This window comes from Acanthaster planci, linkage group LG06, assembly GCF_054643075.1.
Source record: "Acanthaster planci isolate LZ-2023a linkage group LG06, COTS_SCS, whole genome shotgun sequence".
Taxonomy (NCBI): domain Eukaryota; kingdom Metazoa; phylum Echinodermata; class Asteroidea; order Valvatida; family Acanthasteridae; genus Acanthaster; species Acanthaster planci.
The window spans coordinates 17384657-17408941 of NC_141782.1; the positions used below are offsets into that span (position 1 = coordinate 17384657).

The window sequence follows — 24285 nt, forward strand, 5'->3', positions numbered from 1 at the left end:
TAAGTAATCCCAAGATGATTTTATTTCGTTTAAAAATGGCTTCTTCAACTTGAAGTTCTTCTGACACTTGGCTGACCGAAGATTTGCCGTTCAACCGAAAGTTCGAAAAGTACATTTTTCAGGTCAAATATTCCAATTTTCATGTATTCGAACTGACGCAGCCTTAACCTAGAGTTGGCAAGACTCAGTGAAAGACCTGTCATTAGATAGGACATCACTGGATACGACAGTCCATACCCGACTGTAGTGGAACAACGGTCACATTAGGAAGGAAAAATGCTAGTACCCACACCGACCCAATATCACGACATGCTCTTCAGAACATCAGTCATCGACATATAGATTTTGATCCGAGACAATGGATGTGAGGATATGAGGAAACTAATTTTGACCAATCTTATTCACTCAATACGCGGGAATGGCAGGATAAACTGGGGAGATGAGAAATGCGAAATGGCAGATACAGAACACCATACAATGTAGCTCGACGGGTGACATTCTTTTCTGTCATCACGCTCGAAGCTAAATGACCAAAGATCATTGCAAAAACTAAAACAAGAAAATGGTCAGATCGAACCGTAGTCATACCGCAGTATACCAGGGCATTGTCCGAGAATGCGGCAACGTCGCAATGAGTCTTTTGTTGTATGATTTTGCTAACCTGAACTCATCAGTTTTAACCATTGCAATGAGTGATTAGCTATGAGAGATGAGCTATAACTGTCACCAAAACGATGCACTGAGCGGAATTAGGCTGCCCAGCTGCGGTGAACCGTTTCCTGGGCTCAAATTATGGTAAGTAACGCCAACAGAGGCATGTAGGAAGGACTACAGTGGGTAAGGTTGACAAACTCCACCAAGACGTTTCGCTGAAGTAGTTTTTGAAGCTGTTGCCATTTTGAGAAGTTGAATGCGGCCATCGATGTTGGGCACACTTCTCCTTATCTAGGACACGGTGTCGATCAACCTTCCGGAGGGGGACCAACAAGTCATAAGTCCGTGATTAATCTTCACACGCCGCCTGGCAAGAGTGTTAACAAATTGCGCCAGGGATGGCACGTGGTTTACCTTCTAGGCTGCTGATGACGGACAGGCGCTACGATTTGATAAATGCAAGGAAGACAAACTTGACAGGATCAAATCACGGAGAAAATTGAAGCAAGGTTTTTGTACTGTAGGTTCACCGACAAGAAAAGTCGTTGTGGGAAACATAAGTCGACGGCTATTCATCGACATCGAACAGAGCAAAAGCTCAGCGTGGAGTTGAAACATGCATGATGCCGCTTTTGACTTAAAACTGACGGAAGTTAAAAGTGGTTGACCGGCTATGCTTTTTCAAAATCAGTGTAAAATGAAATCAACGTTAGCAATGCTGTGCGGCAGAGTGTTGTTTTTGAGTTTAGTCAATCTAGTTGGCGCTAAGCCGAGTCCATAAAAAGCTTGAGTCAGACAAGTCTGACTCGATTTTCATCAGCGAGATGAGTCGAAATTGCTGAGTTCAAGCATGGAGCTTATATGTGTTTAATAGCTCAATGGTCCAAGCAAGTCCACCCACGGGAAGATGATGCAAAAATGACTACCGTATTGGAGATGGGTGCGATCGAGATCTTTGCAATCACTAAGTCTTGATCTTTGGGCAACTGACCGGTCTTATGGCGAGCTTTCATCAGCGGATCACCTTTTCTTTCTAATACACGGTTGTGGAGTACTGTCTCGAACACAGGAAATCAAATCTGAAATTTCCTACATGATCGGCCAATAGCACCGTCGAGATAGTGGGGTTCATGGAGGAAAGATCGACCGATCGTGCCCAACAATTGCATAATTTACGTGTTTACCCTCTACCTCAAAGTTCTAGAAAGCTTGTATCGCAGTGTAAAAATAAAATGTGAAACTTGTACATGTAAAACGTAACTAAAGGATCCTGATCTATAGGTCTGTCATTACTGAACCCTTCTTTACTGGAAGGCATCGCTCCCTCGTACTATCGTTCATCGACCGACAGGTATAAACACTTTTGATGAATTTCAAGCGGATAAGGATCATTGCCCCACGGAACTACAGTCACGGGAAAAATTGGGTCGACACGACAATTGGTCTTGACAGCCGCTCTCATTCAACGTCCCTCCGTGACGCGGGAGCTCAACACAGTTGAACCGAGTAATCACCGTAGGACTTTGGAGCGGGCCTACTGTACACTGTTTTCAAAACTCGCTGCTCGTTGGGGAAGGACGCCAATCATGTATCACGCGTGAAACAGTCAAAACACAGGTTCAGAAGTTAGGCTCATCACATGGAAACGACGGTGGAACAGCACTGCAGGTTCCGCTGTTACAGGCGTGGTTAGTATCCCGGTTCGCACTAGTTGTTCCGTACTAGGTAAGACACCGGATCCTTCGTATTTTTCTCCGTGTTGATGTGCTTAACACTGTGAAACAAAGCAAAGCGAAACAAAACAAGCAGGTAATATACAACTACTGCTCCAGATTACAACTCCCAAACAGGCTTAGTCACATCAAAAAGTCGTTTACTAGGCCTGACAAGCTAGGTCAGAGCCGGTTTGGGAGACACCTTTACTGACACAGTTTCCATCTGGTTAAGATTATGATTATGCACATCGCGAGTACTTATACCTCCGCAGAGATTGGAACACAATTGAGTCATGATGGATGAATGAATCGGGGGAATCAATGTCTCATCTGCCATCCTGCCCCAACATGCCATGACAGCACGGAAAATAAATACGATTAAGACATGTGTCAAGCCGAATCCTTATTTCGTCTAGCCTCAGGGCAGGGATGCACATGACACACCTATCGGAACAATTTACATTGGGTGCATAAATACGCGTGCTTTTCAGGGCAACATGATCGCGCGCCGGCCGCGAGGTTCGAGAAATCAACAAAAAAGACAACTGAGCCACCCTTTAATAGAAAAGGTGCAATGGCCATGCAAGTCTCTGTCGGTCAGTGATCCCAAGCAAGTCTTTTCAAACAAAGATAAAGAAATAATGTAGAGAAGGGCCATCTTAAATACTTCATTTCATCAGAATTGCTTGATACCGTGAAACGTGGCCACTCCTGAGTTCCATGGCAAATCTCTTGAAACTGCTGTGGGAGTCGGTTGTTGACTAAGATCTGGCTTTTTGTCCATGAAGAGTTAGTGAGGAGGACCCTTCCCGAAAGATGGCGTACTTTCCTGGCTTCCTGTCACGAACCGGCACCCCTTAAGCGCGGCATTCAAAACGGACCTGACAAATCTGGGGGGTCGGTGCTCGTCCAAAGTAAAAGAAAATCTTGATGGGGCTTGAAAATGACGGGGGAACACATTTATAGTAAACATCCAGAGCCATATGACAAACGGATATGGCTAACAGGATTAGCAATGCTTCTCGTGGTATTCCCCAGATTGATTTCATAAGCTGTGGAAATTATGTCTAATTATACCTCACCATAAAGGCACAGACTGAGCAAGAACTCAACCCGCTGTGTCAGTGTAAACAATTCGAATTTAGAGGCCATGACGAGCTGACATACTGACAATTCCGCGGCCTTCTAAGGATGAATCCGACTACATTTTACTCGGCTTGTTGAAGCCTTGAGTCTTGTATTGAGGTAGGTCCAGGGGCCGTACGTATCCAGCAAGTGTGAAGGTGGGGTGGGGGAGCTGTTCCCCTTGGCTCCGTGGAGATATGTTTCCTTTTGTGACCCTCTGATCGAATCAAGTTGAACGCACCAGCAGTTTAGAAACGCTACAACGACCTTTGGGTGAAGGATTCCTTTACACATATGGATGAAAATATTTGGACACGACATGTACTTTCTGGGAAAAGACTTCGATATGCCACTGGGTACTGTAGCTCTTGGGAACGTGAAGATACTATGAGAACTTGAGTATCCCAAAAAACACATTGGTGACACTTCTCTTGCTGTTTTCGTCTTGTGCCTGGAAGTAATGTGCGTTAGCCTCTGTCAAGTTGATGGGATAACAGTCTTATTAGAGGGTTTACAAAGTTCCGAGATGGACGTGGGAGTATGCATCAATATGCTTACACTGTTTCTATGAAGGCAAAAGAATAATCATTGTGATCATGGTCAAGGCTGATGACGTAAATAGTAGAACATGGGCAGAATTCTACAATAAAGGTTGGATGACACTGAACGGTCCGAAAGTTTGTGTCCTATTTTGAAGGCCGGGTTTCATTTCGTGAAATGTTGAAAGCTTAAGAACTAAAGTTGAGACTAGCAAAGGATAGACCTCTTTGTCAAGTGTTTGCACACATGAATAGCGTCATGTTTTGAAGTCGCTGTCGCCAAATGAAACAATCCACGTCGTGCCAACAACGACTCTGGTGAAAACCTTTATTTCTTTAATGGGGTCGTTATTAATGATAAATGAACGATGGACATTAGGGACAAGGGCATCGCGGGGAAAACGCGGAAATGCTTATCGCTCATTTTTTCATGTTGCTGTGTTCACGGTCATCGACCTTAACGACTCATGGGTCCTGCCTGGCTGTTGTGCTGTTGTTCCGTACGGCTCTATGCAATCAAATCAAGGCGGCTCGGGCACGTGGGTGTGCGCAGTGAGTGCACAGCTCTGAATGCCGCGTGCTGCTGTACTGCACTGTTCGGCTGTCAACGGTAGGCGTCGAGGTCACCACGTGACCTTTACTTGCCACTGAACTCGGAGGTCAGTGGTCCATCGTAGAGACTCAGTGATTGATCGGCGTATTCAGTGAGCGGTATAAGCATAAGTACTGCGGTGGGCCCGTACATCAGTGACAGTCGGCGCTTGGGGCCCATGACTGAAGGAGGTAGCGCGGATCATTTCCAGATAAGTTCTTCGTCTTTCGGATTGCCCGATATTTTTACTGAGACGTTTTCACCCTTTCTTCTTAAACACTAAGAATTGCTCACGCGGAGAAGTAGACCTGAATTGAAAGCCGAACAGGTGTTGGGCTACATCTTTTGTGACCTTCGGTGAGTGTTCTGTAAACAGTTGTTGTTTCGCTGGGCAATTCTTTTTTGCACGTCTTGTTCAACTTCTCGCATTTTTCAGTAAATAGCAGAAAAGCACATGACTGCAACGTACCTGTTCATGCAGTGAAAAATGGGGCTCTACACTGATCAAAATGTTCAGTGTCTGCCTATATAGCGTTCTCGCAGATTCAATTGTGCAAAAACTACTTGAATAGCTTAGACTAATTAAGTACAGTACGTCTGTAAATAATACAGGAAACCAACCACTGATTGTGGAGGAATCTTCCATGCCAAAACCAACTGCATAATACAACCAATTCAATATAATGATTCAGCCATTGTATACATGATAGTGATCTCATTTTTTTGTTGTCAAGAGCAGACCGATAGGTAGTTAGTTACCGCATGGAGGTAGAATCTACCTCCATGGTTACCGGGACTGTGTTCTTTAGAGTTTCAGTGACTGCGCGTGCGAACTGTGCGCGAAACTGATGTTGTTTCACATTCCAAGAAAAATCTGAAGAGGGCAGCAGATAGAACTATATACATGTATAGAGCTATATACCGATAATGTGCAAATCCATCATGTATACTTTGCAACTTAACACCACGCTTGTGTTTGGTTCGGATAAGCTTTGTAACTCAATACGGAAAATGCTATTAAATCGTGTTCACAGGGAAAGACTTGTCCAAACGCAAGTAGTTAAAGCAACATACGGTACTGATAATTTCAAATTAATCAATCGAGTTAACCTGTATATATATATAAATTTATGGATTATCCAGGGCAAAGTTTTGTTCATTGTGAATTCCCTCCAAACAAAAAGAAATGTAATTAACTCAATGTTGCGATACATTGCATTTCCATGCGAAGTTGTACTATAACTTTAAGGCTCCAAATGCCCTGTCTAAAAGGTCCATTCAGAAAGCTCTTTCTGTCGATTCGTATTATAAAAGATCCCGTTTTCGTTTTTCCATTGTTGGGTTTAGATTGCTTTATGGATAGCTGGGTACTGTTGGGCTTCGGTGAGTGGAGGGGCTATGCGCCTCTGGACAGGAAAATCTGACCAAGCGACCTTAAAAAAAATTGGCCGTTTTTGACCACGTGTGTCAAATATGTCAAATTTAATGAGAGCATCCTTCAAAGATCGTGTCGTGTCAACTTCAATTTAGCAACATTTACTTGTATTGAATGATGAATAATTTCTGAATGATTTGGAAGATGGGATCTCAAGTACCACGATGACATCTGAAACTGTTGAGTCAAACGCATTGCATACCTCAGTATGGGTCAATAAACCCACGGAGAGTGGTAAAAATGTGGTTTAACATTGAATTGAAATCGTACACTGTACAGTACATTATTTTGGTTTTTTTTGACATGTCAGGATTTATGACTACGGTTGGAGCTTAATTCTGTGTAATTCACCTGCTTCGGACCAAGTGATTGTTAGTGTTACAATTTGTATTAAAGGGCCAGTCCACAGTTTTGGAATGTCGTGTGCATGTATGCGTATGATAACGACTCCTCCTAAAGCCCTGACAATGATGGGGCTTGCAGTTGTTACACAGACCATCTTGTGACAGACGTGTTACTGACTTTGAGCCCAGAGCATGTTGAGTGCAGGAAAAGAGGGCTTGACGCGAATTAACACAGTTACGGTCAATCGGCGTTGACAACCTACCTCCGTCATCACGGCAATTCGGACAACGACTCCCTCCCTCACCCGGCACCATCAGCCCCTGAACCTCGTACAACACTTCAAAGTATTCCTCCATTGTGCCCATTGAAGTGAACTCAAGCCCATGTCCTGGCGTTCTCTTCTGTATCAAGGGCGGCTGGAGCAGTGGGACGGACGATCGATCGCACGCCCGATTTGACCCACATATAAAAGGGCTCAAGTTTAATCCCCGTAGCTTCGAGTTCGCGACCTGACATGATGTGCCGTTGGGCGTTGGTTTAGCCCTTCCCAGGGCGCTGCAAAGAGTCCATAGTTCTGAGCTGTGCAACTCACTGACCCTACGACACCACACTGACCAGTCGAAAGCCGTTCTTAGAAGTTGGAAATTTTGATAGAAAAAGCCCTGAAGGCCCAAGAAAGCTCCATAAAAAATCATGTAGGCCTATTTTATTTGAATGAGTTTTTCCCAAATATCGTTTGACTTCACGGTGAATAAAGTTCAAAGTAGGTTTTGCATCCAGGATACTTACCCAAAGCGAACTGCTCCGCGGAATGGGTGATCCTTTCATAAATGATGAAGCAGTCATTGATTGGTTCAATGGAAAAACGAGCTGAGGCGCTCAGTTTATTTGAGGCTATATGGTTAGTCTGTCTTTAAAGTAATATCTCCCACGGCGTGAACTTGGTATCACATTGCAGGGCACCATTGTAACACTGTGACTTGTCCCGGAGAGAACATAAAAGACATTTATGTCAAAGCCGTTCACAACGCTCACACCAAGACATGATTGATGTGCGAAACGTGATCCTTCAATAAGCCCCACCTAGACAATTATAATGTTCTCCTATTAACCCCGCGGCCCACCTTCTTGCCAAAATACATAAATAAATCAGCTTAGCGCTCGGAACGATTCCGGAACAAATTTGTTATTAGAAAATCGGACCAGAGTTCTTCAGCCATGAAGGTAAAAGCGAGGCCAGTTTGTCAATAAACTGAATGTACTTTTCACTAGTGCTGTTCAAAAATGAAGACCGGGGAAAAGTGTGTGTGGGGGGGGGCAAAGGCAAAAGCAAATGCGTCTTCTTCGGGCTCATTCAACATGATGTTGTGGAGAAAAACCAATCAAAAAGCCTTACGGTCCCAACATCCTTGCTTTTATTTGCTGGTGTTGTTTTCTTAAGGATTTGATGCTAATATTTGATAAATGAACATACCGAAGACTTTCTTTCCTACTCGACCATTCTTTGTAAAAAGAATATACGCAAGCCCCCCCCCCCCTGGATACGCCACTGAAAAGATGATGACACAATGTCAGTAGGGTCCGTATGGTCAGGGGAGTACCCAGCCCATTGCCCAAGGATTTGCTGGCCTAGCAGAGATTCCTCCGGGAGCGTGGGGGTCGAGATGCTCTTGGTTGAATTACCTATCGGGAGGTCGCCTCCGTTCAAGCGGCCTGACACAGCTCCATCGTCACCACAGCTCAAAAGTCGGTCACGGATAACCAGTAAAGGACAACCAACGCCAGGCATACGTGAAATAACGGATGGCAGATGTAGGGAGCTGGGTAATATTTACCGTGCGTCGTAATTCATTGGTGTGGGTAAGGTTCGGCGTGCTTTTTCCGGGCCCACCCTCGTTCTGAGAGGGGGCATTATCCAATTCAATTCGGGCGATTTAAGATCATTAAAGTCGATTGGTAGAGCCTCCGTCGTCGTGGACCCCTTGTTTCAAATAGAGAGAGCGCTCTCTCTCGCTCTACATGTGGTTGCTGGAAAGTAAAGTTTGAACCTTCGGAAATAACTGGACTTGTGCACTTCTTTCTCAACCTGGGCCAACTGTGGCGGCGCATTACTGTGGACAGTGGGAAAGCCAATGGAGAACCACCTCTGTACCCAGCATGACATTGCACTCGCTCGGCCAACCTCACTGCATGACCGAGTTTTCTGCCTCGCTATTATTGTCTTCTCATCAAAATGGCCTATGCCATCTGGCAGTAGCAGAGAGCTTTGGTGCAAGGAGACAGAGAGGAGAAAATGAAAGTGCAGAGACCTCTGTAGGACAAATTTGTCTTCAACAGAACGAAAAGTTGGTTGTTGGACCGGAGTGAGTAGCCGTTTAAGGAGTTCAAAATGAGAAAGGAGTAAGGGGAAGCGAAGGGAATTCTGTCCCGTAGAACAAGAAAACACCGCCGCATTCTTGTGATGGTTCTGTAATTCTTTAATTGACATTTCTGCCAGGAGAGAAGTACCGTGAGAGATGCTGGCGATGGGGAAGGGAGCGAGTAATGATGCATCGCGGCCGCACATTCGTTGGGTGTAATTGATCTTGACGCTCATCAAGAGAAGTATGCCACGGGCACGGCAAGATGCCATCAACACGTCGGTGGCCGTGCCAAAGAAGGAGCGCTCGCTTTTATATCCCTTTTCCCACTCCCTGCAAAATATGATCTGTTCGATTGTGCCATGGCGGAATTTTCACTCACCCGATGATGTATGCGCGCCAACCCCTACAACCCTGTTGTATTAGAGATTAAAGAGAGCTTTTTGCCCCCAAAATTCACCATTAACAATATGGATCAGGGTTATTTCTTCTTTATACCGCTTTGAAAGCACAATGCCAATTGCAGAAGTCGAATAATTGTAATCCCCAAGTGGACTGTGAAATCATTTCAGTGATGAGCTTGATAACTTTTAATGGGTTTTCATGGTCAACTAAACTTCCCTATGGAAAAAATATTTCACAAGGAATTTCGTCTTATTACTTAACAACAATCAAATACTATGTCTGCCGAATTTAGCTGTAGCTGGGAAGTGTGGGTGTGTATGGGGGGTGGGGTCACGGCTGCGCCAAAAATGTCGTTGGTCTCACCAATCTCTTCTCTGTCAACCACCGCGGACAAACTTAACCTCGACACAAAGCTTTTGTCGGTCTAAAAACACCCCTTTTGGTGTTTTCAGACCGACCGAGTGACAGGCTCTCAGCCCAATGAGAATAACAAACTCTGAACTGTTTCCGCAAGGCGTGTTTGTTGGTCGGGAAACCGTGTCAAATATGGCACTGTCGCTTGGCTGCACAGCCTCCATAATTCTAACGCAAAGGGGAAGGAAAATAATTACATACATGTAGAACTCTGTTTAAAGAGGGCGAGCTGTCGCTCTTGTGACATGCACGGTGAGTTGCATTTGCAGTTTTGAATAAAGGTGTTCTCCAGGGTGCATGGGGGGGGGAAAGAAACGTAGGGTTGACACAAAAATGTTACGAATCTACAAGTAACATTATTCTGGACCCCCGCTCAAAAAAAAAGAAAAAAGATTTCTCCAATTTGTGAAGGATTCCTCAAAATAAGTGAAGGAGGGATCGGAACCACACTATACGTCCATTATTGTGATAGTACCAATAGGCCACCAAGTTAATGTAACAAGCACACATGATGCATGGACATTTTGACTTTATTTTTGTGTTTTTTCAACATACCATTTTTCCATGCCTTTAAGTGCAGTAGTGTAAACATTTCTAGAAGTTAATTCTCAATAGAGAAAACGAAATTCACAGACTAGCATAAGATCAATGAACTTCGTATATATTCTCATTTTGAAACGCCCCCAAGCGAAGAAAAATAAATACCGCCATTGAAACGGTTGTTTGGCGCCAGGATCATTATATAATCCCATACAATCAATTGCAAAGGGGATATGTGGCTGACCGACCATGACACGCATGTCTGATTTAACGAACCCCACCATCGCTCAAACGCGCTGCAGAGGGTCTCCGCTTCAAAGCTGGCAAAGGACAGCAGTGAATGGACGGGTCGCTTTGCCACTCAACGTCCAAACACATTTTGTTGCCGATGATTCATTGAGCAATATTTGTCAGTCCATGCCGGGCTACGGAGAGGAAATTTGGTTCACAGTGCAGTTCCTTTAGAAATTGGTGAAATGGGCTTGCGCTTTAAGTTTCCATCCATGCAGTGACAGCTGTAGAACCTATTTCTTGCCGTTCGTGAATGTATGCATCCTTGAATCGCGCTGATTTCTGTGAAAGTGTAGACAAAAAGTTAGATCCTTAAAATCAAGGATTTTTAATTTTCACAACACTTGTATTTTAAACGGAATATTGGGTTGGGTCGATCTCAACTGCAACCCCCTCAACGAGTTCAAAGGGTTGTACATGGCGGTAAGAGATTAACCAAATCTGTCATCTTGAGCAAATGACCCACGCTGACTTCTTCATGCATGTATTTCATTTTCAAATCTGTCGCACAGTGCGTCAAGGCAAGCACTTCTCTGAGGCGAGCACGTCTCTTGGAAGCAGTCGTTGTAGGATTTCCATTCCTCTTACTCTACCTATGTCCAGTCGATGAATATAGATGACAGCCAAGAAAGTTCACTCTGGTGGCAATCACGCATCACTTGCTCCCGAAGTACAGTACACGAACTCGTATTGATTTTTCCCCCCGCTGTAAAACACGCCGGCACATCCCGCCGACCTTTACCAGGCCAGCGCTGGGATGTTTGGCGAGTGAGCGCGCGCTGCCCGCACGATTTTGTCCGCGTTAATGTGGGGAGGCTTCTCCTCAGTCACGAAGTAACCACCACTCGCCCATTTAGCCTGCCCCGTGGCGCACATGTAATTGTCTTAACCTCGTTTGTCGTTTGCCAACTGGTATGTACAAGTTCTTACTGACAAAGTTTTCCATGCAGGGCTCCCACTGTTTAACTTTGTCTTACCCGGCAGAACAACCATGAATAAAAAAAAATTACGCTCGATGTGCCGTATATATGTTAAAAGGAGGGTTCTTTGAAAATATCTCACAAAAGCTAAACGTCGTTATTTCTTTTAAGCCCTGGTCTTGATGGGGCTAAGCATAGGCAACAATTTTCTTCTCTAAGCATGCTCATGCACTTGCTCAGCAAAATCTTCCTTTTTTTCAAAAGAGTATAGGCCTTGTACTTTAGCAGCTCTTTAAAAATGGCTTCAGACGTGCATCAATGAAAACCCTGCAAGGGTCATAATTCAGGCTTCATGGCTGAGTGGGCGTGTTGTGGATTTCACTTACCCGCAAGACCCCCTTTTCTAACTTGCACAAGCGCTTGATTTTTTGTTAAACCGGAGAGAAATCTCTTCTCTCTTCAATTGTAAGTGAATACTTGGGTCCATAATAGCAGGATTTAAGAGTCGATGAACTCCCCTGCAGAACAGGGCGCACATCAAAGGTTTGACTGAAGCGGGTACCCTGGGGTGGCCCGGGTCCCCTTCGTTGCCATCAGCTAACCGCATGAACTGTGTCATGGCCCGGGCCCGACGGGGGAAAATACAGAAACCCACGCATTTGTTTTCTCGTCAGAGAGTAATATATCGGCTGAGACAAGAGGGTCCTCGGGGCCAGAAATGAAGGCTTGCCGAGAGGATAATTGTACAGAATATCAGGCCTATTTACGACCGCACTGTGCCAGTGCTGTGTTTACAGATACGGTAGGCACAACTTAGCTTCCGCCCTGAATAATGAATGTGTGTCAAGTAGTCAATCGACACGCGTTGAAGACCACGTATTTGGGTCACGTACGGGTTTCTTGCCCGTTTCGAGAGCTATACGGTCATTCCTGTCACGAGTTTGATTATAGTTCACAGCTTTTTTTTCCCAACCGTACAACGCCACCAATGGTTCAAATCCCTGTACATGTACAGTGTTCGACCCTGAGACAAAGACAATACGACACCTTGCTTATTGTACGGTTGACATCATCCAGTAACTAAAAAAAAGAGAGGATATTTTGAAGTGCACATATTTTAAGTCCCTGTACTATTACTGTGCATTTTTAACTGGAACGTGGCAGATGTGGTCAGAATGTGAATTCATGTCTCGAATGAGAACCGATCCCACGTCAATAATGTAATCAGACATTACTTTCGCGTCAGTTGACGGCATGTTTGGGCTTACGAGTTTCGCCAGCCCTTGCCCGTGAACCATAACAAATGCTCACGCGGGAATTTTATTTTCTGCATGAATTGGCGCGATTGCCGGAATAGGGCCCCGAGGTTGCAACTTGGGAACCAGGTTCGGCACTGTCCGCTTGACCTCTTGCCTCGTTGTACAACTAGGTCACTCGGATGAAATTACCATCGCTCTGGAAAGGGAAAGAAAACTTTATCGGTTTGAATTTGGCTTGCAATATACACGAAACATTAGACCGGGTTCCTCTACAGGGTTACCAATTAGCCGTATTTTTGGCAGCTCTGGGGGAGATAACCATCTCACCGGTACCACATGCAGCCGTCACAGTATTACACCCGATTATGTCGGATGTGAGATGAGAAAAGTTCAGCCTTTAAACAAAGGAGTAAAAAGAAAACCAAAAAAATAATAATAATAACTAAAAAATAAAATAAAACAGAAAACGAGGAAGTCATTTCGATATTACGATGACCTCCTGATTGTATTCTAGTCACGAATGAATCAAAAAGAATAGCTATAAGACCGGTTCATACTTGGCGCAAAAGCAAGCACGATCGAGAAAACTTGTGAGGTCAGATCAAATATAGGGTTTGCTCTATTTATATGTCAAGGTCGTATTTTTCCTACAAGTGGCTGTTAATTTGAAATATGGACTGTCGCTATACAAATAAGAGAATTGTTTTCTAACAAAATCTTTAAAATCCCACACAGCTATCAGATCACCAGATGATAATCCCCTACTGAATACTACGTGAAAACCCAACCCTCTTGAAAATTAATGGGACAAAATTAATGCCCAACTATGCAAAAGTACTCAGAAGCACATTCCGACTCGCAACAGTTCGCTGGAAAATGTTTATATATTTATTTTCAAATTCGTGTCGCTTTTGCCTTCGCCTGAAGTTAGAACCGGCCTAAAGACTTTTAATGGGTTTTCTGCGTTCCTATTCATCCAAAGTTAGAAGCATCATCCACATTATTGGAAGATACGTACATTTTGTGTTGTGCACACGTAGAGATACGTTCCATCGAGAGTGTATGTTAATATAGACTGTTTCCAACCTCTCGAGGTGAGCCATTTGCAAGAAGTTTTCCAGAATTGGAGCCAAGGGAAAATGGCCCAACAGATAACCGAGGAAGCAAGTTTTTATAGTGCAACGAGATAAAGAAATCAATATTTGTTTTGTAACACATTACCAATTAAATCTACAAAGATTATTACTATCAATTAACCCCCCGAAAACTATACATATCCATAATCAGAAAGCAGTCGCACGTTTTGCGTTACTTTGGCAACAAATACCTGCGTTTTCGACCGAGTAAATTTTAAATGATGATCATATACCGGATCCAGGACAGAAAGCCCGTGCTGCAGTATATATCAATGGAGAAAACAACTGCAGTATACCACCAGTTTGCTGTAAATCAATCTCGGCCGGTGTACAAGTAGACCCGTGCAGTTGAGCCATTGTAATGACTTCCGGCTCCCCCACCCACGTATACTCTACCAAAGAGTGACCTCGTACCCGAGAGCAGAGGTAGAAAGAAAGTACTTTCCACCTGCACGACAAGGGTTTGTCCCAACGACAACGCTACTCCAGTGCTAGATATTTTCAACGTCAACCGCTGGCCTTAAATTGAACCCTACCGCATGCCGGGTGCAGCCCTGGCCGAGAGCGGTCGGTCACTTACTGAAGGAATCTCGCTGGAAAAATTAACACCTCAACGGGTTGTTATTTATTGTATGTCGTTCATCCTTGTGCCTGCTGCCTGTCGCGCGCAAGCTCATGCGGTGTGAAATTCTGGCACGGCATTTTCCTTCCTCTCGCTTCATTAAATCCGCTCCGACGATGGCCTGGATGGATTCAAAAGCGGGGGTTCGAAAGTGCACTTTCGACCGAGGTTATTTTAGACGCTCTCGGTGCCATCAGAGTGCAGATCTTTCTTAGAGAGCGACAGTGTATATGATGGAAATAGAAAGAAGCCGAGAGGGAAAAGGACAGGTCACTTTGGAAAAGGTCGAAAGAATGACGACTCCTGGATAGGGATACGAAGGAAATAAAAATAAAAATCAGGAATGAAGGGCGCACGGCATTTGCTTTGATTTCTTGATAGCATTCATGGTGTAATTATGTACAGCTCTACGGTCAACTTACAAGAAAACACCAAAGCCTCTAAAAAGGCTGCATGATTACGGTCTATATACGTCTAACGACTTATGACGCAGAGGACCTACATTTTTATTAAGCTTAATTACTCATGCATTTGGAAAACAAGTAACAAACACCGCGGGGCAGTTGTAAGCGTAGTGGGTAAGTGATCGCGAAGACGCGCTCAGGTGAAGCAGCCACGTGCCACAGATAGCAATTCAAAAATAGCAAAGGGGGAAATAAAGTGAACACCGGGGTGCCTATTACCGCCCCCGAGCAGTGTGTTTGAGGTTCTACCGACCTAGTTCTCGCATGTACTGTTTGGTGTCAGTGGTGTAATCTCAGCTACGTGTGAAATGCTCTGCAACGCGCAGACAAATGCGTGGCCATCTTTTGCCGTGGCGCCTTGGAATCGTGGTGATTCACAGGCCATAACAGGAACAAGTTTAACATGGTAGGAAAGTTTAAACCAAATATTTCCCCTCAGAGGGAAACAGCGAATCCTTTGTTTTTTTTTTTAGTGTTGCTGTTCACACGGTGAATGTAGTAGTACCATAGGGTTAGGAGCAAATCACATTTATTGTAAATGCTAACTTTTTTCGGAAGAGCACCCAGGGCTTATCCACAAATGGAGTGGCGATTTTATCGGTTTTGAGGCATTTGTTTGATCACTGGCGCTGTTTCATTCAATTAGAAGACTAAACTAAATTCGAACGGTCTTCAGGTTTTAAATCAAACCCTCTGCACTATAGGCAACGCAATAGCGTGACCCACGACCAATCCAGCTGACCAAGAAACGTTACGCATGAGCATTTCCACGATGTCGATGTGTTTTTGTGCAAGTCGAAAAGTTTACGCCATGTGCAGCCGAAATTAGGATTAACAACAGGACGTGAGCAATTGTCATGATTCGATCGCGTTCTCAGAAAAATTAATTCGAGCAAGGGAGTGAATGCAAGGCCCATCAATGAGGGGAGACAAGTCTAAGACCACATACGTGGATAACAGATGGATTTCTAACAGGGCAGCTCATCCTTCACTCGCGGATTACAACTAAACAACACCCACCAGACATAATAACACCACGCTTGGACACTATTTACATCCCATCACCTTCGTTTTGTACTTTTTTAATGAGACAACCTCTTTTCACGGAATGAGCTCAGTACTGCGGGGGCAATACAAAACAGGCGTTGCTGAAGATCTAGGGCTTATCCGTGTGCAGCGCAGCTGACAACGGGAAAGTCGGCGGTTGCTCGGGTTCGTTGGCCAAGTGGACACGGTAAAAACCAAGATCTTAAGAACTGCCGGCTGGGACGGATGTTTGAATCACCCCGGCAAGCCAGCCGCGGCGTTAAAGACTAAGCCGATTTGGAACCGTGGCATTCAGCTGACGACTCTAACTTGTTTGTCGGCAGAGCTGAGAGAGAAGAGAAAAGAGAGGTGGGAGGGAAAAAAGAAGAGAGAAAACACGAATGCACGTTTATTTATAAATATAGCAGTTGATTTCCGGTTGTGGGTTCAGTGTGAGAAGGCGGACGGTTACCCAACCAGAAGTAATGCACAAAAATAATCTTGCCATTGGCTCGGCCAAATCGTAGCTTCGGGGGAGACAGCTGGAAAGAGACACAGAACAAATTCTTATTTCACGCTGCAAGGTGGATGACCCTTTGAAATCGCGGCGATGTTTATTGGGAACTGCTACAAGACGTGGGAGATGATTTTTAATTGGCCCTTTCTCGACGGACGAAGAATACTTTATGTACACATATCTGGTCTTTTATAGTTGTGTTTCATTAATATTAAATGTCATAGTACTTTCACAGTGAACACAATTTTGCCTTTAGCCATGACTACGAACCGGTCATTTTTGTGGTATTTTTTCTGTTCCGTTGATATATGCACTATGGCTTTAGTTGACCATCTACGGTTGACCTTTTGACGGTTTAAAAAGGAAGTCTTACATTTGTCAGAGTTTGAACCACATGTTTAAACTTTGCCCAATTTCTGGAACAAAAAAGGGTTATTACAAAAACACAGCGAGCACAGTTGTTCTGGCATGGCTGCCAGACACAGCCCGCGAGGAATTCTTTGGCTGGCGTGCACCTTCCCGGGTTCCTGGAGGTCACGCCGTAACACCTGTATAGGAATCACAAGTAGGACTTTCCCTTGTTTTTATTTCTGAAACCCATCACCGTAAAAGTGGCCCAGATTTCGGCCCGGCCCCGTTGTTTCGGCCCTGAAAACAACAGACCGGTCCAGGGGAGGTACAGTACTTGCACCAGGATCCCCGGTCGGTGGAAAGTGTCCCCCACCAAGGCAATCTCGAAATGCCTGAAAATCGTCTTTTTTGAATTACGACCTGAAAGACAATCCAGACTAATTTGAACTCAATGTCGTCCCCCGAGCTTGGAATTTCTACTCCCACCACCCTTTAACGAGATACGTCTGGTTACTTCGATGGCAGCAGAGGCTCGGAAATTATGCGTCAGGGAGGCTGCGAAATCAAGAATGGATCGAGTAGTTCTCGGTCATAAGAGCGATGACTTTTTTGACGAGGCAGGTGTGTAAAATACGACACCTCATCGTGCCAACACATCTGTTTCGACACATGCGCGTGTTAACAATTTGACCGATTTGCTTATCGCCACTCAGAAGCTTTGATCTGACGCCTTTGGTCGCTAGGGCAATAAAAACCAATTTCTCCTGACTGTCAAAACTCTTGATGAATCGCAGACAAAACTCCAAGCTAAATTAGTATTCTCTGGAGACGGCTGTCCTGGCAGTTGCGGCGGGTGGTTGTTCAGCTTATGTGCTTGACTGCCTGTGTTTTAGTTTCAAGCGAGAATATATATGCAAGTGCTGGGTATGAAAAGGCTGTGAAATTTGGTACTATTTTTTAATACCAAAAATAGTTCCTTGAAGTGTTGCATTAGCATTCCGGAATTCAGCTGGATTGGAATCAGCTGTTGCTGTAGATAATTGGAATTCTGTATACGCAAGTGTTTCCTTTTCGCTACTGTGTCTTTATGATGAATGGCTAGCATATTTTGTTTTGGTTCATTAAAAAAAAAATTTAAATCCAGCCACGTGGGTCCCCTTGCCGCGGGGGATTCTTGTCCGACGGGGGTTAGTTTTGAAGGGCGACAGCTGTGCAGCATACCGGTGAGCAAGGACCCCGCGGTCGGCAGAGCTCCACCACACAGGGACCTTGGGCGTGGTAAACAGCCCTCAAACTAGTGGTTTGGTCTGTAACTGTCAGTGCACCTCGAATCACTGGGCCTGTGATATAAAACTTGCCAGCATCAGACGGGCGGTTATCCAGTAGGAAAGAGCCGAGAGCTGACGGTTGTTCGATAGGTATTCGTTCTTCACCCTGCTTGCTTACGGTGCCAACTCCACTTGTACAGTTCTGTTTCTCTATTAGTTGTACGTCAGATACGATGCATTATGTAAAGAAGTTTGCTAAGGAAAATAGTACAAATTTATTAGCTGATAATACCGTGTGTTCCTTCTTCCATCATATTACTACCGTGACGCATCATGCGTCCTCTATTGCCTCATAGAAATGAAGGTATTTCAAATGTTGGTCTATTAATACGAAACTTGACTCTGTTTTGTTCCTCTTCCAGTTTCAAACAACGATGTTTTCAGCAAGTCAGAGCAGCACCATGTTTCAGCTCGCCAAGGCCGCAGTCGGCTCTCGCCCAGTCCAGCTCTACCTTTGCCGCATGACCTGTACATCCAGCCCAGCCAATGCGGCACAGGCCGGGGTGTGTCCGATGGCTAACAACCAAGACATGACGGAGGCCACAGCTGATGTGGCTTTGGCGTCAGCGCCACAACCGCGGACAGGGTCTGTCACCGGGCCCAACGCGCTATCGACGGCCAGACCATATGAGGAGGTGCCCGGTCCCAAAGGACTGCCGGTGTTGGGTACCCTGCTTGACTACACGAAACTCGGTTTGTAAACAAATATTTCTTTCATCTTTCAATTTAAGCGTCTCTGCAAAATAGAGCTTCCATCAGAGCCGATATCGTCGAGGAAAGACCAATGCACACAACCAACCAACCAACCAACCAACCAACCAACCAACCAACCAACCAACCAACCAACCAACCAACCAACCAACCAACCAACCAACCAACCAACCAACCAACCAACCAACCAACCAACCAACCAACCAACCAACCAACCAACCCACCCATCAAACCACCCACCCACCCACCCACCATTGGTCACGTATAACTTTGTCAAAAGTAGAATGCACTGCATGCCTATGAATCTGCTATGTTTCCTTTCGCTCCATTCTGCATGTGTCGCTCTTCTCTTTCTGTGCAAGACTGTAATGCCTTCTGAGACATGCAAATGATGAGACTTGCCTTTACAGGGGACTATTCCTTGGAGAAGATGCACGAGGCCATTGTCGACCGCTTCAAGAAGTACGGGCCCATCTACAAGGAGAACATAGCAGGGGCGGAGGCTGTGCACATCCTGGATCCAAAGGATGTGGCGGATCTGTTCCGGAACGAGGGCAGGACGCCGCGCAGAATCATCATGGAACCGATGGCATTCTACCGGAAAATCCGCAAAAAGAACGCCGGTATTGCAAACCTGTAAGTGTTGGTGCAGGAGAGATTGTGCTGCGCCTTGCCGCCCAGTGCGAGTGAAACTGTTAACCAATTATAGCAATAGGTCTGATATTGATGGGCATCTGAGTAAGAAACAAGTAGTGCCCATACATAGCAACTTTCAACCTGATAGAGTATCCGCGTAAACTTACTCCACACTTATCACAAGCACTGCTGCTAAAGAATACAGGCGATTCTCAAGAGTGCGCCACCAAGAGTTTGCAACGCGTTGCCCAATCATAACGCGCGAAATTTGTCGACCCTTTCCAAACGCGCATTGGGTCGACAAATTTCGTGCACTGTGATTGGCCAACGCGCCTCAAACTCTTGGTGGCGCACTATTGTGAAACAGCTGTATTAAGTGGAGGCTGTGGGTCTTTCTACGAGGCTGAGTGTGGAAAACGCCTTCAATCGTGGACCTATAACAATGGGGGACAATAGGGTCCACGGTTGCCGAAGAGTCCACGGTTGGAAAGCGTGTACATAACATATGGGAGGTCTTCCGAAAAAGTTAAAGTATGAACAAAAGAGGAACAATAGGGAGTCCACGATTGAAGGCGTTTACACACTTGTGTGAGTTTGTGAAGTGTTTCCAGCCGAAAACAGAAAATCACTGACTGACTCCCAAATTAGATGGTTTTCTACACCTTTATCTGACTGCACATGACTGATATAAATCTTAGTCCTCAATGTAGTGCCAGTAAAACTGTTGCAGTGACCCATTCGACTGCTGCATAGGAACACAGTTTGCTCGTAGGTATCTATGTATTTAGTGCGGTGTACATTTTCTTTCCATCAATCAAGGCAAGGTGAACAGTGGCGGAAGTGGAGGAGCGCACTTCAACACATCATGCTCAAGCCAAAGAGCGTTGCAGACTGGATCCCAAACATGGAGGCTTGCGCCAACGACTTTATCGAAATGATGGCGGCCCGCCGAGACGACAAAGGCGAGGTACCAGACTACCTTGGCCAGATCCACAAGTGGGCTCTAGAATGTAGGTATCACGTACAGTTCTACACGCTGTGAAGTGTCCTCCATAGAATGAGCAAGATTGTTCAATAGTTTGATGTAATTTGCTCCCTGTTCAAGTTGGACTCTTGTGAGCTCTCATTTTCAAGCAAGAGCGGATAACAGAATACAAACTTTCAGACATCAATTCAATGGCTAACAATATCCCCGACGCATTTCCTCTTCCTGACAGCCTCTTTCTCCATCGTCTTCGGCAAGAGAATCGGGTGTCTTGACCCCAGCACAGACACTAACCCGGATGCAGCCAAGCTCATCTCCTCCACCAACGACTTCTTCACAGGTCTCTGTAATCTCACCTTTGGCTTCCCGCTCTACAAGTACGGCATCCGAACCAAGAAGTGGTCCAAATTCGCTAACGCCCAAGATCTCCTCTACAAGTGAGCCACTGTCCACAATCTTTATACACGTACATGTACATGTAGGTTGTACATGTACTCTACAGGGCGCACTTTGCAACCATCCAAAATGGGTCTCCCAAAAGGTCATTCGTTCCTCGTTCTCTTTAGTTTGTAAAAACACCAAAAATGTAATTCATGGCCCCACCAACATGAGACTCCCAAAAGGTCATGAGTTCCTCGTCTTCTTTAGTTGGTATTTCAGTTGGCCTGTACAAAGGCCTAATGAATTGAAGTCTAAGAGTTTAACCCTTCTGGTTTTTACGTACACGTCTAAAGTTCCAAAAATTGACGAAGTTGTTTCTACAATCACCACGCAAGTGACCAAATGATAGGTTTCCCGGACAATACAAGTGACCAAATGATAGGTTTCCCGCACAGTTTTGAAAAATGGTTATTTGAATTTGTTATACTTACAACTGTTCATACACACAACTTCATTTTGGCGCTGATTTTAAAGAACGATGTATATCTTGATTTCATATTCGCAATAACTCACGTTTCATTTCATTTCGCATCATTCACACAAGGGAACCTTTTGTACATGATTAGGCTTTCGGTTTGACGTGTTCGTTGCTTGTCATTATGAATATGCAATCCAATTCGCAGAAAATCGAATTTTCTGTTGTGACACAGGCTGAATTGGGACATTCTTTTTGCATTTGCTATAATTTGAATTCGCATCATTGTGCACCCTATTTAATTTAACTTTACAGGCCTTTACAAATCATGATACAGCTTTGATTGGTTCTGTAGGCCTACTTTATATGGTAAAAAGGCGTTTAGAGTTGAAACAAATTTCTAAACACTTTTTGTACCCACTGCTTTTAACAGGTTTCACCCACGACACGTTTGGACATTTACACTGAAATGAGTCTAAGTACGGTATGTGTTTCACAGAGCTAAACACGTGCCATGGAAAAGCGCTTTGCAAGTTGAAACTCATTCATAAACCATGTCTCTGTGTACAATATCTTAACACGTAATGTGTTAAACGTGTTAAAAATGGTTACAGTCTCGTGCAGAATGTATGTAAACTCTAACCGCTGTATTTACGGTGAATCATTAATGTGGTATTATATACACAAAAGCCGATGTGAAATGTTGGTAAATGAAATGTTAGAATTATATAAATCTGGCCAAAATTTATTGATTCAGTAATTAATCAGTGCACTGTAGGCCTGTATACTCGATCGTTAATGTGTTTGTTGTTATATTCCTCGCAATCATGTTACTTTTGTTGTCACATACGCCTATACGTGAATTCCAATACGTGACACGGCACGCGTGAAGTAACACTGCGCAGGAAATTGACAACAAATTTGGCGAAATAGCGAGATTGTTGACGAATTAAAAGGAGTACAGAATTGTGGGTGTGCTTTCGATTTCGACCTAAAATGAAATGTCAGCATAAATTCAGTGCACATTCAGGAAATCGTACGTCGAGGTTTTACGACTGAATGCACCTTCATGAAAAGAGATTCATAATTAGTTACATAGGCCCTTTTCCAATACTCGACTTGGGCTCCGTCTCTCAGGCTTTGTTCCCAAAACCAATCCCCGATTGTGGGCCTGAAGCGTTTAGATCAAATTGGATTAATGTAATTTCTGGCTCTCGTGCATCTTATTTGATGTTTCGTGGCACTGTTAGACTAATTACTGCGCTTACAGCTTCAAAGTCAGCTAGTTAAAAACAGGTGAAGCCTGAGACGGAGCCGAAGTTGAGTATTGGAAAACGGCCATAGATACAGGGATTTTGAAGGTTCATTCTGTTTCACACGAAAATGAAATGTTTCTTTAATAAATCAAGTACACGTCTTCTAAAATTGTCCGTGAAAACATATATATGATGTCCTACTATACTTCTGTTCTCCATTTCACGAGCCATCCACTTTGACTGTTTAATTAGCGTATACATGACGCTGAATGATTCCTTTCAATGTACTAATCAAAACATGTAGTACTTTGGTGGTTTACGTTACACCTGTCAGACTTGAAGTAGAAATCCCCTTTTTACATTTTGCCTTTGTTCAACTAGTCAGTGTGTGTGAACATAAAACGTCACTCAACTCATGAATATTCTTTGAACGTGGAAAAGAACTTGTAGCAACCACGGATTAGAACTTTTATTAATCATGGAATAAAACCTTTTAGGTGTGTTGCCGTTTGGGGAGAATATTTCAATGACACTTAATCAACGACCCACAAGTCACTTAACCGGAGATTTACTCAGCCACCGTATATACTAAATGGCAAGTTTTTTCCTGAAATAACAACTTTTAACATTGTAATGACAAATCCCAGGAGATGCCGTTACTGCGGTAGCACATCATGCGTGCACGTGTTTCATGCGTTCTGATATCAAGGCCAGAGTGCTTTTTGACTAAGGCCCAATACTGGCCCAAAAGACATTGAATGCACACGTACGCAGCCTGCGTGGTAACCTTACAATAACGGCTTCTCGCTGTGGTCGCTGGGTCAGTCCATAGGTTAAAACTTACATTTTAGTGGTGCTCTCCGCATTTAACTACATGTACATTTTCTTGGAATTCAACAGCACAGCAGTAAAGTACATTCACCAGTACATTGAGGAAATGAACAACCGTGACGCCACATCACCTGCAGACGGTCAAAAAGACATAGGAGATGAGCAAGCCACAGTTATAGATTATCTGTTGAGAAGGGGCACCCTTGAGTTTGAAGATCTCTGCACCTTAACCAATGACTTGTTGTTAGCAGCCATAGACACGGTAAGAGAGCCTTGTTTGCTCTCTTTTACATCATAGCTTGTTGTTTTCGGAAAGCTTCCGATTGCAAAATACAATTTTTTTTCTATAAAGATTGTCGAGCTAGTTGGAAATTACAAGGTACAATTTCTGAAAAGGTGTGGTTGGACCTGTAGTTACAGTGTACATGTATATCGCTTTTGGTCTTCCTAAATAGTGTTTTTTTTTCACGACTAATGGACCATGTAAAAATGTTGTGAAAGTTTTTCCTGAATATCAACCATGCTTTTATTTGGCTAATTGTTTTAATTCTACAGACGTCCAATCTCATGGCATTTTGCCTCTACTGTTTGGCGAAAAACCCAGAGGTTCAAGAACGACTTCACGAAGAGGTTAATAGAGTTCTTCCAGCCGGCACGCCAGCAACAGCAGAGGCGCTGCAAAATATACCGTACCTTAAAGCAGTTGTCAAGGAGACGACAAGGTAAAGGCGGGAATTCTCTTTGTTTCTGTCGCTGAGGACGACTAAGAATATTTCAATTTCCTCAATGGATGGGATGCCAGACCATTTGCAGCCCGTTTGAGGCTTGGCGGACATAATATTGGGGGCGCCATTTGGTTCTGTTAACTTTTTTTTGCTTGCTTCAAATTTACCCACTTCAAATAGCGCCCTCCTTTTGTGTCCATCATCCTTCAAAAAGGCTAAAAAAGTTTAATCCCACTTAATTGCTGAA

At 44.2% G+C, this 24285-nt stretch overlaps 1 protein-coding gene and 1 long non-coding RNA gene across 2 annotated transcripts in view; one reads left to right on the top strand and one right to left on the bottom strand.

Moving 5' to 3' along the window:
* LOC147798900 (uncharacterized) lies at window positions 1–23445 on the bottom strand. Its single transcript, XR_015425649.1, has 2 exons — window positions 23327–23445; window positions 1–2428 (listed from the first exon to the last, which is right to left on the bottom strand). It is a non-coding gene; the product is annotated as an uncharacterized LOC147798900 (long non-coding RNA).
* LOC147798901 (cytochrome P450 10-like) overlaps window positions 4781–24285 on the top strand; it is a 24661-nt gene continuing 5156 nt past the window's right edge. The window contains exons 1-7 of the mRNA XM_087138044.1: window positions 4781–4982; window positions 18401–18731; window positions 19160–19385; window positions 20205–20395; window positions 20603–20807; window positions 23383–23575; window positions 23869–24035. Of these exons, the coding sequence (XP_086994170.1) occupies window positions 18413–18731; window positions 19160–19385; window positions 20205–20395; window positions 20603–20807; window positions 23383–23575; window positions 23869–24035 (1301 nt within the window). The 5' untranslated portion in view covers window positions 4781–4982; window positions 18401–18412. The remainder of the gene's footprint in view (window positions 4983–18400; window positions 18732–19159; window positions 19386–20204; window positions 20396–20602; window positions 20808–23382; window positions 23576–23868; window positions 24036–24285) is intronic.